The sequence below is a fragment of the Sceloporus undulatus genome, chromosome 2 (assembly GCF_019175285.1).
Source record: "Sceloporus undulatus isolate JIND9_A2432 ecotype Alabama chromosome 2, SceUnd_v1.1, whole genome shotgun sequence".
Lineage (NCBI taxonomy): Eukaryota > Metazoa > Chordata > Lepidosauria > Squamata > Phrynosomatidae > Sceloporus > Sceloporus undulatus.
In genome coordinates, this window is record NC_056523.1 from 218,402,594 (window position 1) to 218,428,305 (window position 25,712).

The 25,712-nt window shown below is 41.7% G+C and overlaps 1 protein-coding gene across 1 annotated transcript in view; it reads left to right on the forward strand.

Moving 5' to 3' along the window:
- SHB (SH2 domain containing adaptor protein B) overlaps positions 1–25,712 on the forward strand; it is a 197,788-nt gene that overhangs the window by 87,787 nt on the left and 84,289 nt on the right. Inside the window, exon 3 of the mRNA XM_042448509.1 lies at positions 24,805–25,020. Coding sequence (XP_042304443.1) covers positions 24,805–25,020 — 216 coding nt within the window. The remainder of the gene's footprint in view (positions 1–24,804; positions 25,021–25,712) is intronic.

Here is a 25,712-nt window from a genome sequence, read left to right on the forward strand (position 1 = left end):
TTTGCATATAGCAAAATATGGTCTATGACTAACATCTTTAGGTTTTTTCTTCTGTGTGGTTTTTAATACCTTCCCTAGTGAAGAAGCCAGTGGAGCTTTGAAAGCTTGCAACATGTATATTTTGCATTTTGGTCGATCCAATAAAGGTATCACTGTTTGGTGGATTTTTTTATGTTATTGGATTTGCTCTATGGCCAGCATGGCTACTCCTAAATGTAACCAACCCTGTATTTGGAGGCCCTCAAATCTTAATCTTTCAGTCAGGGATGTAGCCAAAGGGAGGAGGGGTCCAGACCCCCCTTCCATTAGATACAATGAATGGTGTGTGCCACCGCACCCAAGCCCCGTTATAATGGTGGTACTTAGTCTGGAAACCTCCCTCCCAAAATCCTGGCTACATCCCTGTTTCAGTTCATCATTTAAATTTCCAATCTGTAGTAAGAAATAGACAATATAGATGTAGGTCACAGGCAGGTTTCATAACAATCTGGGATCCAAGAAATCACCTGTGGATGAGTCACTTTACTAGTCCCTGTTGGCTAATTGCTCCTAATTGCTGCAAGAAGACTAAATGAATGGTGAATCTTTGGCAACCTGATTTCTTCTCCTTCTATTCTTCCATGCCCCAAGCCATTCTCTTGCTTTCAGAATCACAGTAGTCCAGCTTCCAGCAAGGATAGTTTTTGCAATTCCTTCTTTTGCCTACTCGGATAGGCAATTGGGGCCCATCTTGATTCCATTGGCTGGTTCCTCACATAGCCCCTCATTCTAAGGACCCTGTTATCCTATTCAAGACAAGACACAGGCCTTGTCTGGCTGTCTATGTAGGTGTCCCACTGGAACACCCAGCAATGGTCACATGCTAGATGCCTCATTTTGGCCTCAGAACAAGCAACGTGTGATGGCCAGTGGCACACCTGTGCAGACAACTGCTGCTTTGCAGAAATGGACAGGTCCAGGTCTTCTGGGAAGATCCAGAGCAACAAATAAATTTTTCTTAATGCATTTTAACCTTGTTTTACCCCATTTCTGGTGCAAGATGTGCCGGATGCTGTCCAGAATGTCCATACCAGCACTGAGGTTCAGGCCATCTGAACAGGACGATGCTAGAACAGGGAAGGAAATGGTCTTTTGGCCCATGCAGATAAGAAGGCCTGGGGAAAGGAATTAGAAAAAACGTTAAGGAAATTTTATGTTGCTTTTCTCAATAATTAATAATAAAATAATAACAAAAATTATTCCTATCCCGCTTTTTGCCAGACAATCAAAGCGGCGTACAACAAGTTCAAATGCATCCATATATACATAATGCCCCCCCTTTAAACAAGATTAAACAGTGTAAGATTAAAACTACATATTAAAATCCGACTAATCAATGCCTTTTGTTGGTGAGGGATTTTTGTTTTGGTTTTTTAAATGATGAAGAAGCGAAGTCCACATACTGTTTTCTGGACATTGTTGTTGTTAATTTCTTTTAAATTGACCTTGCATTCTGCTGATCCTATGAATGAGTGGCTTTTTAGGCACCTTGTCATCAATAGCCCTGCTGGGATCTTGCAAGCTCAGTACCCTGGCTTCCTTTTTTTCCCTACTATCTCCCACTTTACCAAACATTATCCTCTTTTCTAAGGAGTCTCATCATCTCATGATAAAGGTAAATGTCAAAATGATTTCTAAGAACTGAGAAACTGATGTCAACCCACTGCCATGCAGAAATACACAATCGAAGCACTCCCAACAGATGACCATCCAGCCTCTGTTTGAAAACCTCCAAGGCAGTGTGTTGTTCCACAGTCAAGCAGCTGTTACTGTCAGGAAGTTCTTCCTAATGTTTAGGTGGAATCCTTTTTCTTGTAGTTTGCACCGATTGCTCCATGTCCTAGTCTCGAGCTGTAGAACATAAGGTTGCTCCATCTTCAATATGACATTTCTTCAAATATTTAAACATGGATATCATGTCATCTCTTAACATTCTCTTGTCCAGGCTAAACATACCTAGCTCCCTAAGTTGCTCCTCTTAGGAGCATGGTTTCCAGACCTTTCACCACATGAAGGGCACCTTTTTGAAGGCATGTAGGCACCTTCCTTTGGTGTTTCTGTAAACCAGGCAGTTATCACAATTCCAGATGAAGTCACTTCCTGTTTTGAAGGAAGCTTTTATAAGCTGGATATGTAAAAAAATAAAAAAGGTGAAGGAGAGACATATGCCCAAAGGTACTAAAATTGCAAATAGTCCAGACACACACCACACATGTGATCACTATTGACTGAGGGAAAATACCCTCCCCAAAACTGGGGAGATTTGCTGGCTCTGCTGCAGAGAACCACAAGTCTTGGTGATATCTGGAGTAGGACTTAGAGGGATGGATATCATCCACCCAGACCTTCTATCCAGGTCTGGCCAAACCCCCCAAACCAAAGTCCTTTCCCACCCCCAACTTAGCTCTTTCACTCATGAAGTTTGTATAAATGACATTATTCTGTCAAAATGCACAGCAAAATTCTAACCTTCTGCTTAGCATAATACTTCATTTTATACACACATACACACGCATATATACTTTTCTCTCACACACTGGATTGCCATGCATTTGCAGTGTGGTGGCCTAGATGGGTGAGACAAAGAACAAAAACCTCAAGCACAACTGGCTGAAATATTATTTGCCCTTCCTGAGCTTGCCTTTTTAATATGTTATATTAGAAATGTGGGATTTTTTTTAAAAAAAGAAAGCATGTTTCAACTTGATCATCCATTGGTGTTGTGAAAGGTAAAGATCATTAGGCAACATAATTCCTTCCTTCCTTTTCTTATTACTGTCACCTTTTGTTGAGCTACTGTTGTGATTATAATAAATATAGGTCTGTTTGCATAAGAAACACTCCCAGTTCTTTTCCACATAAGGCCTGGGTGGCACAATGGAGGAGGTGGCAGGGTGTTGCATTTATACTTGGCTAGCTAATGGAAATGGGGCTGCTCTTGTCAGCTTGCAGCAGTTAATGCTACAGAACCTGACAGGTGCTGCAAGATGCTATAATTTTTCATTGCAGACAAGGGCAGAGAAAGAGAGGTAGTGCCCTTCCCAGTGTGTCTATCAACCAAGCGTTGTTTAGCAAATGATTGAAGCTAAACATTAGCAATTTTGCCACTCTACTGCTAGAAAAAAGGCCTCTCTCTGAAGTTTCAATCATCCAATTTGCATTCCATAATTTTAATGTAGAAGTTGAAGAAATTCAATTAAGACATTTGTGCAATACAGTAAGTATATAACTATATTCCACTTGAGTAACTTCTCAAGATTTAATGGGTAATCCCAGGCACTCCTTGCCAGGATTTAGGAATATATGCAGGCAGATAGATAAGATCATCATATTGACAGTTCAAAGAGTATTACAATGGGCCCTGGGTGTTTGGTTCCAAGACCCCCAGTAGATACCAAAATCCACAGGTGCTTGTCCTATTAAGTACAAGGACATAGTAAAATGGTGTCTCTTATATCAAATGGCAAAAATCAAGGTTGGCTTTTTTGAATATATGGAATATTTTCAAGCTGTGGAAGTTTGAGTCCATGGGTAAGGAGGGATGACAGCATTATTTTTATTATTATTATTATTATTATTATTATTAACCTTTATTTATGAAGCGCTGTAAATTTACACAGCGCTGTACATACAATCTTTTTAGTTAGACGGAATTCTATTGAATTCTGCTTGTGGTGGTGAAGATGGATTGGCTGAGGTGTTGTGATGCTATGTAATGGTTCCTGATGTTCTATTAGGAATTGGTACTTTTGGGACGATCGTAGCCCAGTATAGTTTCTTTGAGAGAAAGGAGAGTTAGTTGTCTATTTGGATGGGCTCAAAACCATAAATAAGTTTTGGCTATAGGGACTGACAGCATGGTGTAGTGGTTGGAGTGTTGGACTGGGGCCCTGGAAGACAAGGGTTCTAATCCCTGCCCAGTCATGGAAACCCACTAAATGATCTTGGGGAAATCACACTCTCTCAGCCAAAGGGAGTCAATGGCAATTCCCTTCTGAATAAATCCTGCTATGAAAACCCTATGAGAGGGTTGCTGTAAATCAAAGTCAACTTGAAGGCACATAACATATGAGCAAGAATAGGCTTCTGAATGAATCTGAGGAATAGGAGGTGATTTCAGCAGGTAGGTAAGCCAGGAGCCCAGGAGTAATGTGACTGAAAAAAGGGCATAGGATAAGCATTTACCAGGAAGCAATAATTTATGTGAAAGAGATATGAGAAGAAGGTCCAACAAGGCAGGTGCTTATGGCTCCATAGTTGAAATTATATTTATGTTTTGTTATAATTCTGTTGGACTCAAAGCACTGTATTTAAGGTTAGAAGATGTCTCTTACAAAGCACAGAGAAGAACTAAATATGCCTTACCTTCAACAAAGCTGCCCCTTGTATCCTGGTGTAAAGGGGCTTATATCCTGGGCTAGAAGGTGGTCTACAGCCTCCATCAACCCTAGCCAGCACAGAAAAGAGCAGGAATAATAGGAGCTACAACCCACCAACATGTGGCAGGCCAGACTCTCCTCTTTCTATTTTTTCGATGTTATCCTGAGGCAATTTATTTGAACTGTCTAGCAGCCTCTTTGGCCACACACTTGTGGTAGCTTGATATTTGTTGATATTGGGGGTTTTCTTGGCAAGGTTTGTTCAGAGATGGTTTACCATTGCTTCCCCTGAGACTGAGAGCACATACTGCAGTTTTATGTGTTAGGGCTCACAATCTACAGAATTTGTGTTAGGTAAGCAACATTCATTTCGTGGGAGCCTATGCTGGGAACCTAAGTGTGGATTCTGTTCTGTTTCCTTCTTCAAAGGATTTTGAAGTGGTGGTAGGCAAGTTTATGAATCAATGATACAGAATATGGCATCTGCTCTCCCTCTTCTAGTAAACAAACTGGTTTGGGAGAATGCACACAGCAGCCTCACTGTAGGGATGTGTGAGCGATGTTTGCTTCCTATTTCAGTGCAAATGTACCGAACTCACACTTCCAGGCATACACAAATGCATTTGAATGTTCATGCACACTAAAAATAAATTCAAACCGATGTAGAATTGGAACAGAGTGGTCTTTTCATTGAGAAAATGATAACCTGAGTGAAATAGAACTTGGTACAGTTGTACAGAATTAGGATCAAACCTCATAGAGCCATCATGAATCTTCTGTAATTAGGGTTGCCATAAATGAGGACCTCCAAACCAGGAAAATGTAGGACAAAATTCTGAAATGTAGGACACTAAAAAGTGTCCTACATTTCAGAATTAAATCGCTGGCGGCCCAGCACCCTCCTTCCCGGCTTCTGCAGAGGCCTCGGTCTTCTCAGAGGCCAGGAAGAAAGGCGCAGGGCCGCCGGCGATTGCCGGGGCCTGTCCTCCTCCTTGGCCTCTGCAGAGGCCGGGAAGGAAGGCGCGGGGCCGCCGGTGATCGCCGGGGCCTGTCCTCCTTCTTGGCCTCCGCAGAGGCCGGAAAGGAAGGTGCAGGGCCGCCAGCGATCGCCAGGGCCTCCCTTCCTTCTTGGCCTCCGCAGACGCCAGGAAGGAAGGCGCGGGGCCGCCGGCAATCGCCGGGGCCTCTCTTCCTTCTTGGCCTCCAGAGGCCAGGAAAGAGGCAGGAGGCTGCAGGGAGGCGGGGAGGTTGGCATGGCTGCGCGCAGGAGCCGCTGCCTCCCCCTTTGCCTCCTCCGCCCCAGGCCTCGCTGCCCTCCTCTTCCTCTGTGCGGCCATACAAAGTGGAGGAGGAGGAGGCCAGCGAGGCCCCGCGGGTTGCAGAGCAACCCCACTGCAACCGGGTTATGGCAACCCTATCTGTAATGCACTCCCTGGACTTGTTAGTTCTTCTCCTGTTCTCACTACCCTTGTTATCTTCTGAACATGTGGATTTAAAATGATCTTTCAGAAAAAATGGGGAGATCAGTATTAGCACCCTGTATGTGTGTGTGCACGCACGCGCCTTCAAGTTACCTGTTGACTTATGGTTACCCAATGAATTTCATAAGATTTTCTTAGGCAAGGAATCTTCAGGGTGGCTTTTCCACTTCCTTCCTCTAAAATATAGCCTAAAGCATCTGATATTCCTTGGTGGTCTCCCATATAAGTATTAACTAGGGCTGACCCTGCTTAGTTTTCAAGATCAGATGAGACCTGGTGCCTTTAGGGTATTTAGGCCTAGTTAACATCCTTTACAGATTGAAAATCACTTTTATTTTAGGAATATAAAATATAAATACAGTGGGCCCTTGTTAACTGCTGGGGTTTGATTCCAACACCTCACTGTGGATAACAAAATCCATGGATGCTCAAGTCGCATTAAATACATTGGCATAGCAAAATGGTGTCTCTTATATCAAATGGAAAATCAAGGTTTGCTATTTAGAATTTATACTTCTAAAAAATATTTTCAAGCCATGGATGCTTGAATCCATGGATAAAAAAAATCAGTGGATAAGGAGGTCAACCGTATACAATATGAATATATGAGCTCTCTGTATTAAATATTTCATTCATCATCCTAAAAGAATATATTCCATAGTCCTTTTCCCCCCCAATTTTTCTGGGGCAGGGGAAGAATTTAGGAGGAAAGATAGCTGTTTTCCCTGATTTTTGTTTAAGTTGTTTTGTTTTTTCCCTGGGCCTTAACATCTCCAAACCCCATTTTGCCTGCTGACATCAAAACTGACCATCAAGAGGAGATTGAGATGTGAGTAAAAGTTCAAGTGAATGAGCTGCTTCATCTAAGGGAGGGTGATGGGTGCAGAAACATCATCTGCAATTTTATGGCTACTTTTCTTTCAACTGTGTTTTCCTGGAGATATTGGCTTGAGCTGTCAGCTGACATAAGCTCATTTAGTTCCTGGGTTCTGGGGAAAACACTAAAGATAGTTTTAGGTTGTGCTGTCAAAGATGCAATATATCTACATTAGCTTTGCTCAGATAAGGTCTACCAGACACCATATGTCTGTTTCCTGTGTTGTGATAACAGAAAAGTAGATGTCACTTTATCTTCCATTTTACTGTAGTCATTTGGCCTTCCATGTAAGTTTGATCGATCATTTTTGCATTACATCAGAGTAGGACTGGGAAGCTGATGTGTGAATACAATTAGACCTCCTTCTAGCCCCAGTGTGAAGAGCTAGGGCTGAAAGGGACCTAAGAAAATATGATTAATTATTTATCTGTCTCTTAAATTTAACAATTATAAATAAGCACTGAACTGTTTTCTGATGTTATGTTCAGATGTTATGTTTATATAGTTCATAGTAAGCACTGTGTTACTATGAACTATTCACACACAACTTCTTGAAAAACAGTTAAATGTTTACACAGTTCATAGTAAGTACTGTGTTGAACCAGTGTGTTGTAGTGGTTTTAGTGTTGGACTGCGACTCTGGAGACCAGGCTTCAATTCCCTGCTTGGCCATGAAACCCACTGGGTGGCTTTGGGCAAGTCACACTCTCTCAGCCTCAAGGAAAAGTAATGGCAAACCTCTGAATAAATCTTACCAAGAAAACCCCATGGTAACTTCGCCTTAGGGTTTTCATAAGTTGGAAACTACTTGAAGGTATACAACAACAAAGCAAAATACTGTGTTAAAATTACTGTGTTAGAGGAAGAGGTAGAATCTTAGACCTGTTACAGACTGCCAAAATAAAGCTGCTTCGGGTCTCTTTGGAGGTATGCTGTTTAAATGATGCATGTGTCCTAAGAATCCAGAAGCTGCACCAAAGCTGCACTCGAGTGCTTAGGAATGGAGTGTGGTGACCTCCGGACTCTTAGGACCCATGCATCATTTAAATAGCATACCTAGAGTAGACACAAGGACCATCCAGTCCAACCCTCTGCCATGCAGAAACTGTTGTTAGAATTTATGTTTTCTGAAAATATTTCAGTAAGAAAAAAAAAACACAATCAGGGTTCCAGGACATGTGGAAACCCCACTTGCATGCACACGTACATTATTTTTTCCTCTGTAGACATTTAAACCACTTCATCAGGACCAAGGGATCCCTTTTAGTGCGTGATATCCCTTTTCATAGTGTGCGTACTTTACAACAACAGTGTAGCAATGTATGAGGTCCAAATTAGCTGTAAATTTTGTTCTTCTTAAACTGTTGTCAGCGAGGCATCATCTGTTTTCTTTCCACTGTCAAACTTTCATTTTCACATTCCCTGCTGTCTGGACCTGTTGATTAAGATTACGATTATGAATCAGTGGTATTGCATATAAAATGGAAAAGGGAAACATGTGTAAATGAACACTTGCTGCTTTACATCAGCCTTCATGTCTGTTGGTGCTGGGGGTAATTCCCAGCATAGGGTGAAGAGCTTTAACATTGTTTGTTATGCTCATCCACTGGAAGCCTGGTTGATCTCAATAAACCTGAAATATCTAGTGTTGTTACAGCTGAGTCATCCAGCATAGCAGCAGGTTGGAGGAAACTCTGATTTCATGGTGGTTTTCGCAATATACTCTGCTTGCAAAAGTGTGTGTTTGATACTCAAACTAGCAATTATAGAATCAAGGCCAGGACTGGGGAGAAAAACTCTTGCACAAGGAATTTATGCTCTTTCTATGATACCGATACGTTTTTCATGTTCAAAGGTGAACCACATATTTATGGCAAGCTATATAAAGCAAGTAGCTATAACATCTGCGTGAAAAATAACAGGCTGTATTTGGATGTTGGTGATGATGCCTCCTAAGGCTTGTCTAGATACGTTGGCCCTGCAATACTGGCTAGTGATAATGCAAAGTGTAATCCAACTCATCTGGAGGACACTGGGGTGGGGAGCATAGGACATGTAGGATGAGTGGGAAGGAAGGGAATTGGTGTTTTCTGAAAATTAGCCCCCTGTTTTTCATCTTCCGCTGTGATGTTTAAGTTCAACTGTGCATTATGTTTCCAATCTGTCATGGGTTTTCCTTTCTTCAACTGCTGACTTATTCTTAGAATTAAGACAGGGACTGAAATTTAGGATGTGCCAAGAGATACTGTGAGACTTCAGAAATATTTTGGTTAGATCTGAGAAGTTCAACTAGAAAAACATAAGTTGGTCACTGGGACACAATAAATAAAGTATTCTTTAGGGTTTCATGGAAAACCTTTTCTCTCCTTGCACGCAGCGTTATAGACGAGTAAGGGAACACAGGGTTGTAGCCCTGGAATTTTTTTTTCTTTCCAGAAATTATATAATTCCATGGTATAATGGTTTGAGTGTTGGACCATGACTCTGGAGACCAGGGTTCAATTCCCAGCTCAGCCACAAAATCTACTGGGTAACCTTGGACAAGTCACATTCTCTCAGCCTCAGATGAAGGCAATGGCAAACCTCCTCTGCACATCTCTTGCCAAGAAAATCCCATGATAGGTTTTCCCTAAGGTCATCATAAAGTGAACAACTTGAAGACACACAATGACAACAACAACACAATATCATTGGTGACCTTCCCATGCACTTCCTTTTTCCTTATCTATTGAACTGCAGTCCCAACAGTAGCTGGAGGGGAAATAGATTTTCCTAACTATGTATCACATCATGAGTTATCCCTGTTGTAATTTGCAATGGCTTGGTCCTGAGTGGGTAGGATCCACAATGCTGTCACAATCATATTATTATATGCATAGATTTTATGAAAGTTATGGATTTAAGCCTTAGACATACATACCAGCAACCCAGTTCTTTCAACCACACAGAGGTATTATTTTTCCCTAACAGTTTTTCTGTCTGATATGAAGTTGAAGGCGTTCACAGCCAGCATCCATAGTTTTTCTCGGGGTTTGGGGTTATGTGGCCGTATTCTGGAAGAATTTATTCCTGATGTTTTGCCTGCATGTGTGGCTGGCATCTTCAGAGAATGGTGGCATGGAGGTGTGTGGGGTATATATACTGTGTGACCCTTGGTTGAGCAAAAGTGATCAGCATGTTAATCTCTGTGTTGCTCTGTTGGTGAATGGCAAGGCCTCAGGGTGGGAGGATATGCAAGGAGGATTTGTGTCTATTTAATTAGTGATCCATTGTCTGCTGGGAAACTCCTTGACCCTAGGTGATGTTTATCTGCATGTACTGAGTCTTAATTTTGCTGTTTTTCAGGATTGGTAGCCAAACTTTGTTTACTTTCAGGGTTTTTTCTTTCCTGTTATATAAACCAACCCGGGCATAAAATGCTATTTGAAAACACTGAAATTCTGGACCATGCCAACAATTATCAGATCAGAATGCACAGGAAAGCCATTGAAATCCACAAACACCTACACAACTTTAACTCTGAAAATGCCAGCCACAGATGCAGGTGAAATATCAGAAATAACTTCTGGAACACATAGCCCCAAAAACCCACAAAAAGCTATAGTTCTTCTGTCCCTCTACAACATATTTCTCCTTGCAGGTGCTCTGAAGAGTACATAGTTGTGAAGCTATGCCTTCTGTTGGATCCTGACTTGGCAAAATGAGCCAACTTGCAACATGGCCCTCTAAATCTGTATGTCAAGTATACAGCAGCTTGGATGTTCTCCTGAATCTGCTGTTGCTATTGGTAGCAGTAGCCAATAGTTCTTTTTAGAGGTTGACTATTGAGTCACCAGCAGCAACAAGCCCTGACAACAGTTACCCATACTTATTGTAAACTCAGATATTGACTGCTGTAGTGCACTTAAATGCATTTGCTCTTGAAGGCAGCCCAGAAAGTGCCATGGTGAAGAGCACTCCAGTCCTCCCACTGGTAGGTTATGGTATATCTAGCTGGTTGTTAGTCAAGAGCCGTGGTTCCTGATGAGGTTCTGGAACCAGCCGATTGTGACATTTCATGCCTTTAAATTCTTTCACAACCTGGTTCCAGAATAGCATAGACCTGGTTCCAGCACATTGTAGTTGGGCATATGTGGTCTTCTATATCTTGCAGGACTGCAACTCCCATCATCCCTTTCCAGCATAGCCAACAGTAAGGTTTCAGTGCAACAATATCTGGAGAGCCAGATGTTCATCCTCTCTTCTTTAGAAAGTACCTTCTATACTGTCTGAGGCAATTCACCTTCTAAACTCATCATGAGTCCTGCTCATATTGCATTTATAGGTGATGCAATTCTCAACAGCAAGAAGCAAGTATTTCTAAGTTGTTGCCCTGGTTTTATAGAGGGATTGTAGCCAAAATGTTCAGTGACCACCAAAACACACATAATTATGCTCTTCTGATAATGTTGTAAAACCTGTCTCTTTTGGGAAGTATTTGGAAGAAAAATGGTGAAGAATACACTCTTGCTACTGATTTTAATGCTTAATAGCTTTAATGCTAAGTTTGCACTGTTGCATAGAGATGTTTATAAATCATTTCAACTACTGTGGAGAGCAGCCTTGTGCAGTTGTGAAAAGTCGGGGATATAATTTATTTTAAATCAAGAACCACTTCTATAGCTAGACCTGCCCTACCATTACACTCTGTCTCTGGATAAAATCCCCCTCCCAGTTTTCATAAACTTAAACTTCTGATGCTGGCTCATAGAAAAGAGTGGAAGCAAGCTGGCAGAGAAGAGAGATATTACAGCCAGAGAAGAGGCCATTTAGAAAGATTACTTTTGAACCCAAGGAGACAGCATTAAAGGATGACTAACTTGAACTCTGTGGTAATGACAGAGGCAAGGTTTATTGGTTTTGAAATAAAAGGACATTTTCTGACCTGAAATAAAAAGGAGAAAAGGGCATGTCACAAAATGTATCTAAGCTCATAATGCAATTTCAAAAACAGTTTGGCAAGAAAGTCAAGTTCTTGCAGAACTAATTCGTGAAGTTGATTGTAGGGTTTTGCTTTGTTCATTTCAAATGTGGTTGCTGACTGAAGGACTACAAACCCCAAGCAATGTGGTTAATGCCATCACTTCGGATTATAAAACCAGGCAATTACCTTAAGACTGATGGACTAAAATAACAATGTTGTTTTAAATCTTGCTCTTGCATAAACAATTCCATGTGTTTCTCATCTGTCCCTATACTGATACAGAATACTGTGGTGGATAACTGAGGATGGCATTTGGAATAAGTGTATGAGAATAGAAGACTGAGGAGGGGAGTGAGGACATACATCCACAACAGTGCAGCAAAAGAAGCATTGTAGTCAAGTTTCAGGAGGAGGCTGACCCACTGACCGCTGAAGGCCAACATCTCACTGTGGTAGAAAACCTGTGTTTGGGCTGCACCATTACAGACTGTGTTGGGGGGACTCACATGGCGGAATTTGTTCTCTTGTTGTTATTGTTGGGTGCCATTGCTATCCTCTGAGGCTGTGAGAATATGACTTGCCCAAGTTCATACAGTGGGTTTATATGGCCAAGCCTTGATTTGAACGCTGTCTCCAGCGTTCAATCCACAACACTACGCTGGCTCTCAGAATAAATCTCTGCACAGAAACAAATTCGCACCAAACAGTCAAAGAAAAGGCTGGGCTGGAATTCCTCTGTCTGATAGGCTCATTTTCTTTGTGTAGAGGTGTGAGAAGAGGTATATGCATGAGATAGCGAAGACAGCAAGTTTCCTCATATGAGCCTTCACTTGCAATCTATACTTGTATAGCCTCAACACAAACTGCATCAACTCAGTGAGAATTAGCATAATACTTTAACTGCTAAGAAACTTTGAGGCTGTAAAGGGGTCTCTGAACTACAGTGGTGCCTCAGGTTACGAAAGTAATTCGTTCCGCGGCCGCTTTCGTAACCCGAAAAGCCTTCGTAAGCCGAATTGCCATAGGCGCTAATGGGGAAAAGCCGCGTTTCGTGCGAAAAAGCCGAAAAAAGCACCAAAAATTTTTTTCGTAACCCGAATAAACATTCGTAACCCGGAACAATGATTTCCAATGGGATTTTTTCGTATCCCGAAAATTTCGTAACCTGGGTATTTCGTATCCCGAGGTACCACTGTATACAGAAACCAAAAATAGGCTGGAAGCCCAGAGACAGGATTGACAAAGAAAGAGAACAGAATGAGCAGCAGACTGGAAAAATAAGGAACCCAAGAAAAGACTTGGTGGAGTAACTGAGGGGAATGTATAGGCAGGGGCTGTGGGGGTGCAGGTTGCAACAGCTGACACCCTAAGGGACTTGACACCACTCCTCTCCAAACATCTGCCTTCGGGAAGAGATGGGCTGTGGCGTTTGTCTGTGTCCCTTCAAAACACTTACGAACTGGTGTGAGTGGGGTGAGGATCACTAGGATGTGTGTATGATATTCCTTGCACTGGACTTTCCTTGCCACTGGATCCTTCTGTCTGCAGGTAGGACTTGAAAGCAATAGACCTTGCCTGCCATTGCTCTTCACTCTCTGCTCCACCCACAACTGGAATGGAGTAGTCTGTTGCTCCTGAAAGTAACCCCTCTACCTTCCACAATATTCCCCAATCCTGCTCACCTCCATTCCTGTGTTTATTATTTGAGGTGCATCGATATCTTGGAAAAATTGAGGTGTGTCCTCTTTGCTAACATACAGACTGAAGTAGATGTTCTTCTGAATATGGCCTAAATTCTGGTTTATGCAATATTCAGGAAAAAGGCTTACCTGGCTAAGCTTTCACAGAGCCCAACATTTTGTTTTAGCCATAGGCCATCCCATTAATGTGCCAGCATCCTACAGTACAAGCCAATGAAAGAAGGAGCCACTCACTGATGAGGGTCTCTACTTGGCATGGCCACAGATCACTAGTTCCTTCATGTGCACACCAGTACATCTTCCATTTAGAATGTTTCTTGCTGATGAACTAATCATGTACTCAGAAATTCTGCCACACAGGTAAAAAACATTTTATGCAAGAGACCAGTCTGTGTGAAATTCTACATCAGCCTTTCCCAAATGCCCCCACCCCCCACCCCAAGTAGTCCCATATATCTGGAAGGCACCAAGTTGAGGAAGGCTTGTCAACAGGGTAAGATCTTTGTCAATGTCCTAAACTGAGTGAGTGAATGTATTAGAAAAGTCTGGGTGAGGATTTGGTTAACTGAAAAGCCTGAATTTAAGCCTCCCAGAGGAAATTGGAGGCACATAGAGAAGATGAATATGAGTGGAGTCTGTTGTTGTTGTTGTTGTTAGCTACCCTCAAGGTGACCCCGTGGATGAGACATCTCCAAGCCCCACTGTCTTCTTCTGCTGTGTAGATTCACAGTAGATTTAGGCCAGTGACTTCCCTGATTGTCTATCCATGTGGCCTGCAGTATTCTTCTCTTTCTACTGCCTTCAAACTTTCCTAGCAACATTGTCCTTTCTAGGAGCTCATGCTTTATGATGTGGCCAAAGTATGACAGCCTTAGTTTGATCATCTTGGCTTCCAGGAAGAGTTCAGTCTTGATCTGTTAGAGGACCCATTTGTTTCGCTTTTTGGCTTTCCACAATATCCTCAGCACACTTCTCCAGGACCACATCTCAAATGAACTGATTTTCTTTTTATCCTTTTTCTTCACTGCCCAGCTCTTACATCTGTACATGATTTCTCACATGAGTTAACAAGTAGAAGTGGGACAAGGAAATAGTAAGGGCAGTATCAGAATAGGAAGGTCATGGTAGAGCAAGGAGCAAAATAAGAAGAGATAGGTGAAAAATAAAGTGTGCTAAACATAAATGTTGAAAACCTGAAGTTGTTATTTGTCTTCTGGTTATGTTTGTCCGTGTCACTTCCAGAGAGAGAGAGAGAGAAAAGCATTGAGATTTCAACAGGTTGTAACTTGTACAGCATGTGTTCAAATGTCACATTTGGGTCCATATACTCCTTGTTATACTAATAGAACTCTCAGAGCACATGAATATATATTCTACTTTTATCTCAGTTGCAATGTTCATTTATTTTCACTTGGTCCAGTCCCAAATGATTGCACTCCTTTTTTAAAAAAAAATCCATAAATGCCTCCCCCCTCTCAAGATTGTAGGAAATACTGTTACAGAATTTCCACTGCCTGCCAGGTTTCCTTTATGTTCCATAGGCGACGGTGTGCCAAGTTCTCAAACTTAGGAAATGAACAAAATATCCTAACTGTTTGTACAGGGAAGTGACTTTTACCTAATCCAGCAGAAATGTTTTCTACCACCTTAAATAGTCCCATGAGAAGCATTATGTTAGAACATTGTGACAAGCCAGGCTGTGTTAATGTTCTTTATGGAAAGGGTGGCAAGCATGTGGCCTTCTGTATAGTGTTGGACTGCATAGCTGGGAGTTGCAACATCTGGAGAACTACATGATTCCCACTTCTGTTTTAATAGTACAGTGCGCCTTTTCCTTACATGGGGGATCTGTTCCGGACCCCTTCCTCTACCACGTAAAGAAAAAAATGCATATGCTGGAGTGCCATTAGAAGTAATGGGGCTCGTGCCTGCGGCACACCCCATTACTTCTTCCAGGTGCACTGAGGTTTCTTTCAGCGCAGATTTCCAGCGTATGCGTATGGTGCACCTGCCTATAACGCGGGTGCACTGTATACAGTGGACTAGTGAGACAACATTGTCTAGTTTGTTGAAGGCAAGCACACTGATAGGAATGGGCACGTCTGAAAAGCAACCAGCGGTAACGATGGCCTGTTACAGACAGCCAAAATAAAGCTGCTTCGAGTCACAGTGGAGGTATGGTGTTTCAATGATGCATGCGTCCTAAGAGTCCAGAAGTCGCACCAAAGCCACGCTCCAGTCCTTAGGGCTGAAATGTGGCTTTGGTGCAACTTCTGGTCTCTTAGGACACATGCATCATTGAAACACCATACCTCCACTGTGTCTCGAAGCAGCTTTATTTTGGCTGTTTGTAACAGGCCTAAGAAGCTGTTATAGATGTAAATACTCCTGACTCAACTTTAACCAAGGCTGAGATATCCTCAACCAGCCATGGATCACATGTTATTTCTTCTTTAAAGAGAAATTCCTTCTTTTAATGCTTTGACTGTAATTGTAGGAGGGTGGCAAACTCTGCATCTTTGGAAGTCTTTAAACAGAAGTTGGATGGGATCTTTCCAAAGTCCTGTATTCCTGCTTGTCAGAGGGTTGGAATAGATGGCTCTCGTGGCCTCTTCTAGCTCTAAGATTTTGTGATTCTATGACTTCAGCACCTTTGAACTAAGGTAGAGATTAGCAATAATTCCTGCTGAACCAAGAAAATTGCACTGGAATTTATCAATTAACAAAAGACTTTGCCAAAGAAGCACCGCTTTACAAAGTCTACCAGCCCAGACCCCCCTTTTAATCTAGATGCCTTCTTCAGGAAGCTTTCAAGTGGTCCCTAAGAAATTCAAAAAAGGTTTTGTTTACCCATGTAAGGCTTACCTGATCTGGTAGCTTCATTTCACATATTATTCGTTTCGGCTGAAAGGTTTGTTGAAACATGTGGAACTGCTTTTCTATGATGGTATAGCCACTGTTCTCTCAATGTTATTTCTGTCCTGTTACCAACTTTTCTGTTAAAGAGGTATTGGTCAAGAATGCATCTCCTTTGTTGATGTATAAGATAGCTGTTCAAATCCTGAGTAGCCTTAACCATTGCTAATGTTTGTGCCAGTATATTTCTTATCAGTGGTTAAAATGAAAAGGAAGAATTTAATCTGGACACAGAAGGGACTGTACAGACCCCTGAATGGCTCCTGGTTTCTCAATTAGAACTAAGAGGGAACAAGTTACCTCCTTCCCTGCCTTGGGGAGCCAACTAGCTCACAAGAGTTTATTGTTAGAGACTCAGGGCACTGTGTAAGATAAACCTTTCTCTTTGATGGGCTGAACTACCTGTCAAGAAATACTTGCTTATTATTCTAGATTGATCTCCTGCAGGCTGTTCAGTACTTGATTTCAAAAATGGCAGTTGGGGCTTATCTTTTCCCTAGAAGCCATAATCCTGCATTATGGCTGTGGAGCAGTGAGGAAATTTACGCTGCAAGTGATTAAATACACTTTTTGGACAGGAAAGGTAAATTACTAAAGCAGACAATTATACATTTGATATGTGCTGAACATGGATCCCAGCACTGTGTGAAGTTTGGGGTGTATGTGAATGGTATTTCTGCAGCAAATTGCATAGCAGACCAAATCTCTGTGTAGACCCCAAAAAGCGTGTGTATGTGTGTGTGTCAGGATACGCAACCTGCCTTGATATGGTCATTTCAAGAAAATGCATGAACTCACCAAGGCTGCATTATGTCTTGCTACAGACTAAGAAGTTTTAAACAGCTACTTGCTGAACAAACTTTTGCTTCAGAAAGAAGTTGCTGGCAAAGAGGAGAAAATACAATAGGGGCATCAAGAGAACACAGGAGGAATTGCTTGCCAGTGAGTTGTAGTCAAATTGCTCTCAGTTTCACCCTGCCAGCTGTTGCTGGCTTCTGTAGTACTGTACTATGACTAATTCCTCAACAGCAATTCTCTCCAGGGCTTCTAGTTTTTACCTCAAGGAAACCTCCTTTTATTTCCTTGGATGCAACAACAAAGTCCTGAATAACTTGTCACCCCTCCTTTTGAAATAACTGTTGCCTGCTTCCTTCCTTAAATCCATCATAATCTAGCTTGATGTGTCTTTGAGCAGAACAAGTTTCCCAAATTTTTGATAGTTTTGGCACATTTTTCTGAATTAAAGGCTACTTCATTCTTATACAAATACAGTTTCTTTTAGATCATAAGAGTACCCCCCTCCCCATGAATCCTGAATTTGTTGTGTCAATGTGAGTGTCTGTTTTGTTTGCCTTTTGCTTAGAAGGAGACAATCCTAGAGTAGAGACTCCTGCAGAGGTACAATACAGAGCCTTCTCTGAAGGCAAGTGATTTTCCTAAATTTCCAGATCCAGAGTTATTGAACGATCCAGACACACACAGTGAAAGGAAGTGGAAGAATGAAGGCTGATGGGGGGAAAGGAGAAGCAAAGCACTAAATCCTGGAGAGACAGAATAGTTATTTCCTCCATTGGCAGGTGTTTTGAGGTTCACAGGAAATTGTAATAAGTGTTTGTCTCATGATACACTAGGGTGCCTCGGCCCACCTTTTGATAATTAATGCTGCAGACTGTCTTCATTAATTTTTACTGGTTGAAGAAAGACAGTTTGTCTCTCGTGCTTGGTACAAAACATACCCATTCATGAATATTTCCACAGAGACAACAGATTACTTTATTGTCCTTCCCCTGTGTTATGTTGCTGAAGAAAAGTTATTTTTCAAACAGAAACTGGGTAGGATTCTGAAAATCCTTTAGATTGTAAAGTTCTATGTGTTAGGTCAGGGAATGTGGTATGTCACAATATCATAAAGGACTTCAGTGACATCAGTCCAGCTTAACCAAAGACGACTGAGGGGTGCGCCACTCAGATTCTGTACAGCCACTTACTCCAAATACTAGGAACTGCCAATATGAGCTATTGGCTTAATTGTAATTCCAGTAGTCTCCTTGTTGTTGTTGTTCTTGTTGTGTGACATCAAGTCATTTCCAATTTATGGCAACCATAAGGCAAATCTATCATGGGGTTTTCCTGGCAAAATTTGTTCAGAAAAGGTTTGCTATTCCCTTCCCCTGAGACTGAGACCATGTGACTTACCCAAAGTGGGTTTCATGGCCAAAATAGGAATCGAACCCTAGTCTCCAGAGTCATAGTCCAACACTCGCTTCTTCTCATATTTGTAAATGGCTGTTATTCTTTCACATGGAAAAGGGTAGTCCCCCAGCACAAAATGTCTGTATTTAGGGATAACAGTGCAGTGAGAACAGAGCTGCCCACACTCAGGGACACCAATTAACCCAGTTTCTGGTGGTGTTGGCACTGGCCCCAAAACTGCTCTGATATCCTTCTGCTATCTGGGGCCCTTCATTGTGACATCAGGCAGCTGTTAATATATGCATCCCACTATGTCACCTGGTACTGCTGCCAAGACAGCAAGTCATTCCACTAAGATCAGAATGAGGAACCCAGTGCTGGTCACATGGCTGGGCACCTCGTTCTGACCTTAGCACGAGTGACTTGCTGCTGTGCCAGCCACACCAGAAAACAAAGGCAATGCATATGCAAACAGCCACCCGGTGTTGCAGCAGAAAGCTCTGGATCTTCCATGACTTTTTAAAAACAGTTTAAGGTCGTTATACCCTGGGTTCAATGCTGAAGTGGCTAGACATCATCTAGACTGTTTGCACCAGAACTGGAGATTACTGTATATACTCATGTATAACTCTAGAAATTTTAGTTTAAAAAATGACTCAAAAAACCTGAGTCAACTTATCTATGTGTTGTTGTAAGTAATGTACTTTAAATCTTTTTTTTAATCCCCTGGTGAAAGGCAAAAGTGCAAACTGTTCTGGAACCACTGAACCCCCTCTACTCTCTCATCCACCCAGCTTTTAGTGTGAGTACAAACAGTTATGCCTGGTGGAATTCTGGAAGTTCGTGGGCATTTTTTTCCTTTGCTTCATCCTTTACATCCTGTTACCTACCCCTAAGTTTTATCCTTGACATATCCACAGGTCATATCAAAATCCATAATTTTGGCCCCAAAACCTACCCTTGATTTATACATGAGGTCAGCTTATAGCCAAGTATATATGGCATGCCTTGCATCGTCTGGACTGCCCTCTGCGAGGATGGAGGAAGGGATTTTATTTGTCCCATTATTTGCAGACAGGGCCTCTTCTACCAGGAAATAATGTTTTAGGTGTGTACATGGCACTGCTTATCTGGGAGAACCTATAAATAGCTGGCACTCAGGTGGGTGAACAAGCAATGCATCCCTCATGGGGGTACACTGTTCTTCAGTGAGTAATCTTTTTCATTCTCTCTTCCCTCCTCCACACACACACACACACACACACACACACACACACACACACACAGAGTAATGTTGGGCACCTTGCTAATAACTTATTATAACAATGATACTTTCAAATGTTCAGTTCAGGATTCCAGCTGTTGATGCATATCTTTTCATACTCCATAACAGGCAATCTATGTTAGCCATTCAGAGACTGATAAACAATAACATCCAACTTTGGCACAGAGAGGAGCTATGGTAGTTGTGCTTTAGCTAGAAATTCATTTCATTGGCTGGCTGTTCTGAAACTTCTGTTACACGAAAGCTTAATTTCCAGCATGCTGTCTGCACTGTCAGTTCAAGTTAAACAAAAGTTCAATTCACAAGGGTTTTTTAAAACAAACAAAACAGAAAGTGACTGAATGACCACAATAAGAGAGCAAGTAGAAATGTGGTCACAGCTTTGATTCTGTGGGCAAAATGTGGAAATCCATTTGTCTTACTTATCACTGATCTATTGGGGTCAGTACTCTTTGGAATCTGTCACAGGGTTGAATCAGGCCAGATTTGTCATGGCACAGTTGATTAGTTGGCTGGTTAATGTATGTCTCTATTTAATTACCCTATATCACTGAGGCGTGTAAAGTTTCTCACATGCTCACTCCTGAGACCAATGTGTGCGTGCCTGCATTATCATCACAGAGACTGGGGGTCTTTTGTGCACACATCTCTGAAGAGCTGATCTTTAGTGAGGGAAGAGGGATTGTTTTTTCCTTGCAAAATATCAGAAATTTTCATGGGGAAGACATAATTTGAGAAGAAAGCTTGAATATTGCAAAGATAGTATTCTGTAGAATTGCTGCTGCTGGGGGCTACAACATTGCCCCAGTGGCAACCATTTAAGAGAATCACAGAACCATAGAAGCGTAGAGTTGGGAGTGACCATAAGGGGGTCATCTAATCCAACACCTTGCAGGGCTGGAATCCACAGCCAAAGCATTCCTGAAGGATTACAATCCAGCCTCTTTTCCCTTATTTGTTACTTCTGGAGAAACTAAGGGGTGAACCTAGATCCTAGGAATGCCAGAGAAGATTAAAAATGCTCACTTCTTTTAAGATAGAACTAAGAAAACTCTGGTGAAGTATAATTCTAAAAAGAAAAAAAGAGCAATTTTCAATGCTATCACTGATGTTTATGTGAACCAGAGTTCTCTGGGTTGGACATAATGGAGAACTGTAGCTCACTTAGACAAAAGCAACAGCTTTCAGGGAGGAAAAGATGGAAAGGAAGAGCATTCTTGTTCAAGGCTGTCTGTACATCTTCATGTAAAATTAAGCTGTGGTTTAGCATTATGCCCAGTCCAGGCATCTGTTTTCAATACTTTCCCTGTTTTTCTTGTATAAAAGCACATGTTCCCTTAAAGTAAGCTAACCTTACTGTGATTAGTGTCAAAGTATGTCTGCATTAATTACACCTACATTAGTAAGCGGTGAAAGCTTTCCACATACTCACCCCTTAGCTGAACACTTGCTTGCCTGCATAGTTGTCACAGAGGTACACCAGTGCCAGATTATGGCTTCAAACATTTGACTTCAGGAGTTTGCAAGACCTATTTCTAGATTATCTAATCCTACAACCAGTAGAGAATGCTTGTTCCGTCCCTACTCCTCCACGCAATTTTGGCTCACCTTGAGCAAGTTGTATCTTCTTGATGCCCTGATGTTCTAAAATAAGACAGAAATCACCAGAGAATATTGCTGTAAGCTCCTTGAAGAAAAGATGGCAATAGTAATGAGCATTAAAATGATATGAACAGTAGAATAATAGACATTTCTGCTCAGGTGTAACTCCTATTGACTTCAGTGATTCTGTTGCTTACGGGTAATTGGATACAGAGAGGTAGCCTAAATGTGATAAAAATGCTGTTGTAGGTTTTTCTGTTTCCTTTTTGAGTGACCCTTCCCTGTTAATCACATTTTATTTGACATTGGAAAATTTGAATTTCTGAACTTAGATTATCATAATAAGCATGATTCTACACGCAAAAAAGCATTTTCTTCATCTGAATTAAGAGATCAAAGGATAATATTAATAATCTCAAATCCATGGCATTATAATGCAATCTTCAAAGAGAGCTTCAAATAGTCTGGGGGAAGCTTTTTGTTCAAACACTCTCTTGATTGCGCTTGCCTCTCTCTGAATGAATACTCCCTGTGGCCTTGTAATCCCCAAAGCCAGACTCCCAAGTAAATAGAGCTAACACATGTTACAATTCTTGGCCATTCCAAGGTGCATTTGAAAGCTTAGAGCAGTAGTAGCAATTACAGCTTTCATAAGGAAAAGTGCCCCAGTTCTGCCTCTTATGTATGGCTGATACTTAGGTATTCTGGTCCAGGCAGAGCTGTCAAAGTCCATCATGTTAGCACTGTGCTTGTGGTGCAGTTTATGAAAGGAGAAGTGTGTTTTGACTTCGCTTTCAGGGGAAACCTTTTCCCTTTACTATTATAGAATAAAATTGAAACGCAGATCCAGTTAAAAGGTTTTTCAGTATTTGTGCTTCTAGACCAGGGATGGGACTCTTCCAGTCCTGCACAAGTTGTGGGGCTGCAATTCCCAGCATTCCTCACCACTGGCTATGGTGATTAGGATTGCTGGGACTTGCAGTCCAGCAACATCTGGAAGGCTGCATGATTGTTGTTATTGTTGATTTGTGCCTTCAAGTCGTTTCCAACTTATAGCGGAACCTATCACGGGTTTTTCTTGGCATGATTCACCACAAGGTTTCTCTTTATCTTTAATTGTGTTTAAGCCTCACACCTAAGTGGACGTACCATGGTTAAGGTAAGATTGGCCACAAAGCAGAAAGAAGAAGTTTGGATGGAATTTGCTTTAACTAGGATGAGGTGTTTGGCCCCTCCAGCCTGACGTCTACTTGGAAGAAAACAGAAAAAAGGGTACAGTTAGTGTCTTCCTAGGCACATTCCATTGCTCACTAAAAGGCATGTTGTCAAGAAGGCCACTTGTCAAAAAGCTAAGGTTGTTTTCTTGTATGAATTCAGCAATAACCTATTTTAAAAAGCATGACTTAAAAACAGGTTGTTGGCAAATCTTGATTATTAAGGATTTCGAAGGCAACAGGCCCGAAAGCACCAAAACAACTGACAGTTTGATGCAATTTGATGCAACAGGTCTGCAGTCATCCAAAGAACTGACAGGTTGATGCAACTCTGTAGGAATCTGAAGTACACAATCAGCCTACTTTCAATGTTTCCACTATTCAACAAAATGAATTAATTACAAGGGAATTATTGTTACATGTAGTTTCAAACTATTTTTAAAATCTGTATTTTAGTTGTTTAAGTTGGATGATAATAAATGTTTTGTGTTGGTTTAATTCTGTATTTGAGTGTGATTTGGGGAGATTTGGTCATTTTTATAATTTTTTTTTAATGAAAAGTAACATGGTTACAAGTAACATGTTACAAGGGATTCAGTGGCTTAATGGTTAAGATGCCAATTCTGGCTATCGTAATGTCTCAAGGTTTGCAGTTTGAGGTCCAAGTGCCATGTGATAAAGTGAGTTCCCATCACTAGTCCCAGCTTCTGCCAACCTAGCAGTTTGAAAGCATGTGAAAGTGCAAGTAGATAAAAAGGTACATTTTGTTGGGAAGGTAATAACATTCGTTGCAGTCATGCTGGCCATATGACCACTGGAGTCATCTTCAGACAACATTAGCTCTTTGGCTTTGTAACAGAGATGGGCACCACCCCCTACAGTCGATTACGACTAGACACTCATGTGATGGGGAAATCTTTACCTTCACCTTTAACATGTTACTAATGCATTTCCATTAATGCTAATGGTCTGGTTTTCAAAGTAGCAGCAACATTAACTGTTAACTTTGACACTTTTGTTTTGCTGAACCCATATTCATTCATACATTCTCTCTCTCTCTCTCTCTCTCTCTCTCTCACACACACACACACACACACACACACACACACACCACTGCTTTTCATTTTTGAATGTTAGGAATGTGGAGTAACAAGATGATAGAGTGAATCATTCGTTTGCAGATGGGGTTTTATGATAACAAGAGATGGACACTCTTCAGGAGTTGGCTATTAAATCTCTGCACCAGATGCCAGCTTTCACATGATATAGACTTGTAGGAAAAGCCCCTCACCCCATACTCTTCTTTTAAGCAAATAGTCTTAAGACTTAAAGAACGTTTAATGCATTGTACCAAGCACACTCTACCAACCGGGTTTGATGTCTCAACAGGAGTTCTCTAAGCCTGCTATTTTTAATGACAAAACAGGGAGGTTGCACCTGACCAACAATATGATGCATGATTAGTGAGTTCTTTTAGGTTTGGTGGGTTGCAAGACTTTCTCCAAAGAATTATTTTAATTATTGTAGCATTCCGTGTCTGTTCTTATTCACAGCCAGTGTGGTGAGTGGGCTTGAGAGTTGGACTACAGCTCTAGAAGCCAGGTTTCAAAACCCTGCTCAGCCAGGGAAACCCACAGAATGACATACTCTCTCAGCCTCATAGAAAAGCAAGGGCAAACCCCCTCTGAACAAATCTTACCAAGAACATTCTATGATAATCGGAAACAACTTGAAGACACAGGATAACAGCAATTCATTAACTGGTATTTGGTGGGGTCATTAGTCATATGGCCAGTAAGAGTAGTGGGATAGGGGCAATGTTGTAGGTACTTGTTGTTTTTTTAAAAGATGCTTCTTCTTCTTCTTGTTGTTGTTGTGTGCGTGCCTTCAAGTCATTTCCAACTTTTACCTATCTGCTACACTGTTATTGAAGGTATTAAACCACTTCTTTTCCCTTATTTTCTGCTAGACATGGAAGTTACACTTGGAAACTTTCAGAAGCCTATGATTTTCATAGTATTGCTGCTGTTATTTTAATGTTCATATTTATCCTGCATTAAGTATACAATGTAGGACTATCCCACCCACCATGGTCTTTGCAGGCTGCTCTAAATGGACGTATCAACCCATTTGTGTTTTTTCCCCCTTCTGACAGAATTCCAGAGGCAAGACAGTGTGAAGCCCCAGCAGAAAGACATTCAGCTATACGACACGCCTTACGAGCCTGAAGGCAATGGTGTGGAGTCAGATTCAGAAAGTATAGTGAGTCAGCGCTTGCGAGAAAGCAAGTTGCCACAGGACGACGACAGGCCTGCGGATGAATACGACCAGCCGTGGGAGTGGAACAAGGTCACCCTTCCAGCCTTAGCAGGTGAGGCCCTCCAGAGCGAGTCTTGGCAACTCTGGTTTTGTTTCTTGGGAAAGATCTTAGAAGTATTTTTGGAATGTGGCAAAACAATTTTAGTGGCTTCTAGCATAAACAGTTGTGACTAAACTTCTATAGCTCTTAACTAAGTGGTACCACCATATGGCTCTGAAGGTAGTGGAAATTATCAGGGCCAGCTCAAAGCAGAGGGGCAGCTGTACCCTCATTTTAGACAATGGAATGTGTGTGTTGTCCACAGAGGGTTTCTAAAATCAGTTGTTGGAAGAAGGATGGCTCAGGATCCAAGCCCTTAGCAGAACTGTGGGTTAACCTGAAAACTGTGGCTATACATTGCCTGCCATGGTCATTTTCTCACAGTTCCCAAGAAAGCACAAAACAGCACTATTATATAAGATGCTTGAGGCATCAGGGGAAATTCAGTATTGCAGGCAACATTGCCACACTGCACTCTTATCACCAATGAAGTCTACAACCAGGTGAGTGGATGGGCAGTTTTACAGGTGTCGGTGTCAGTTCCAGTGGCCCTTACTAGGGGAGGGGGAGTGGACCTTGGTAGCTACCCCACAGTTTGTTAACTAGGCCTGGCTGAAAGTGGGGATGTGAGTACAGTGTCAAGAAAAGCAGGCAGGAGATGTTTAGTGCTGGCTGGAGCCCTATATTTAAACCAGGCCTAATCA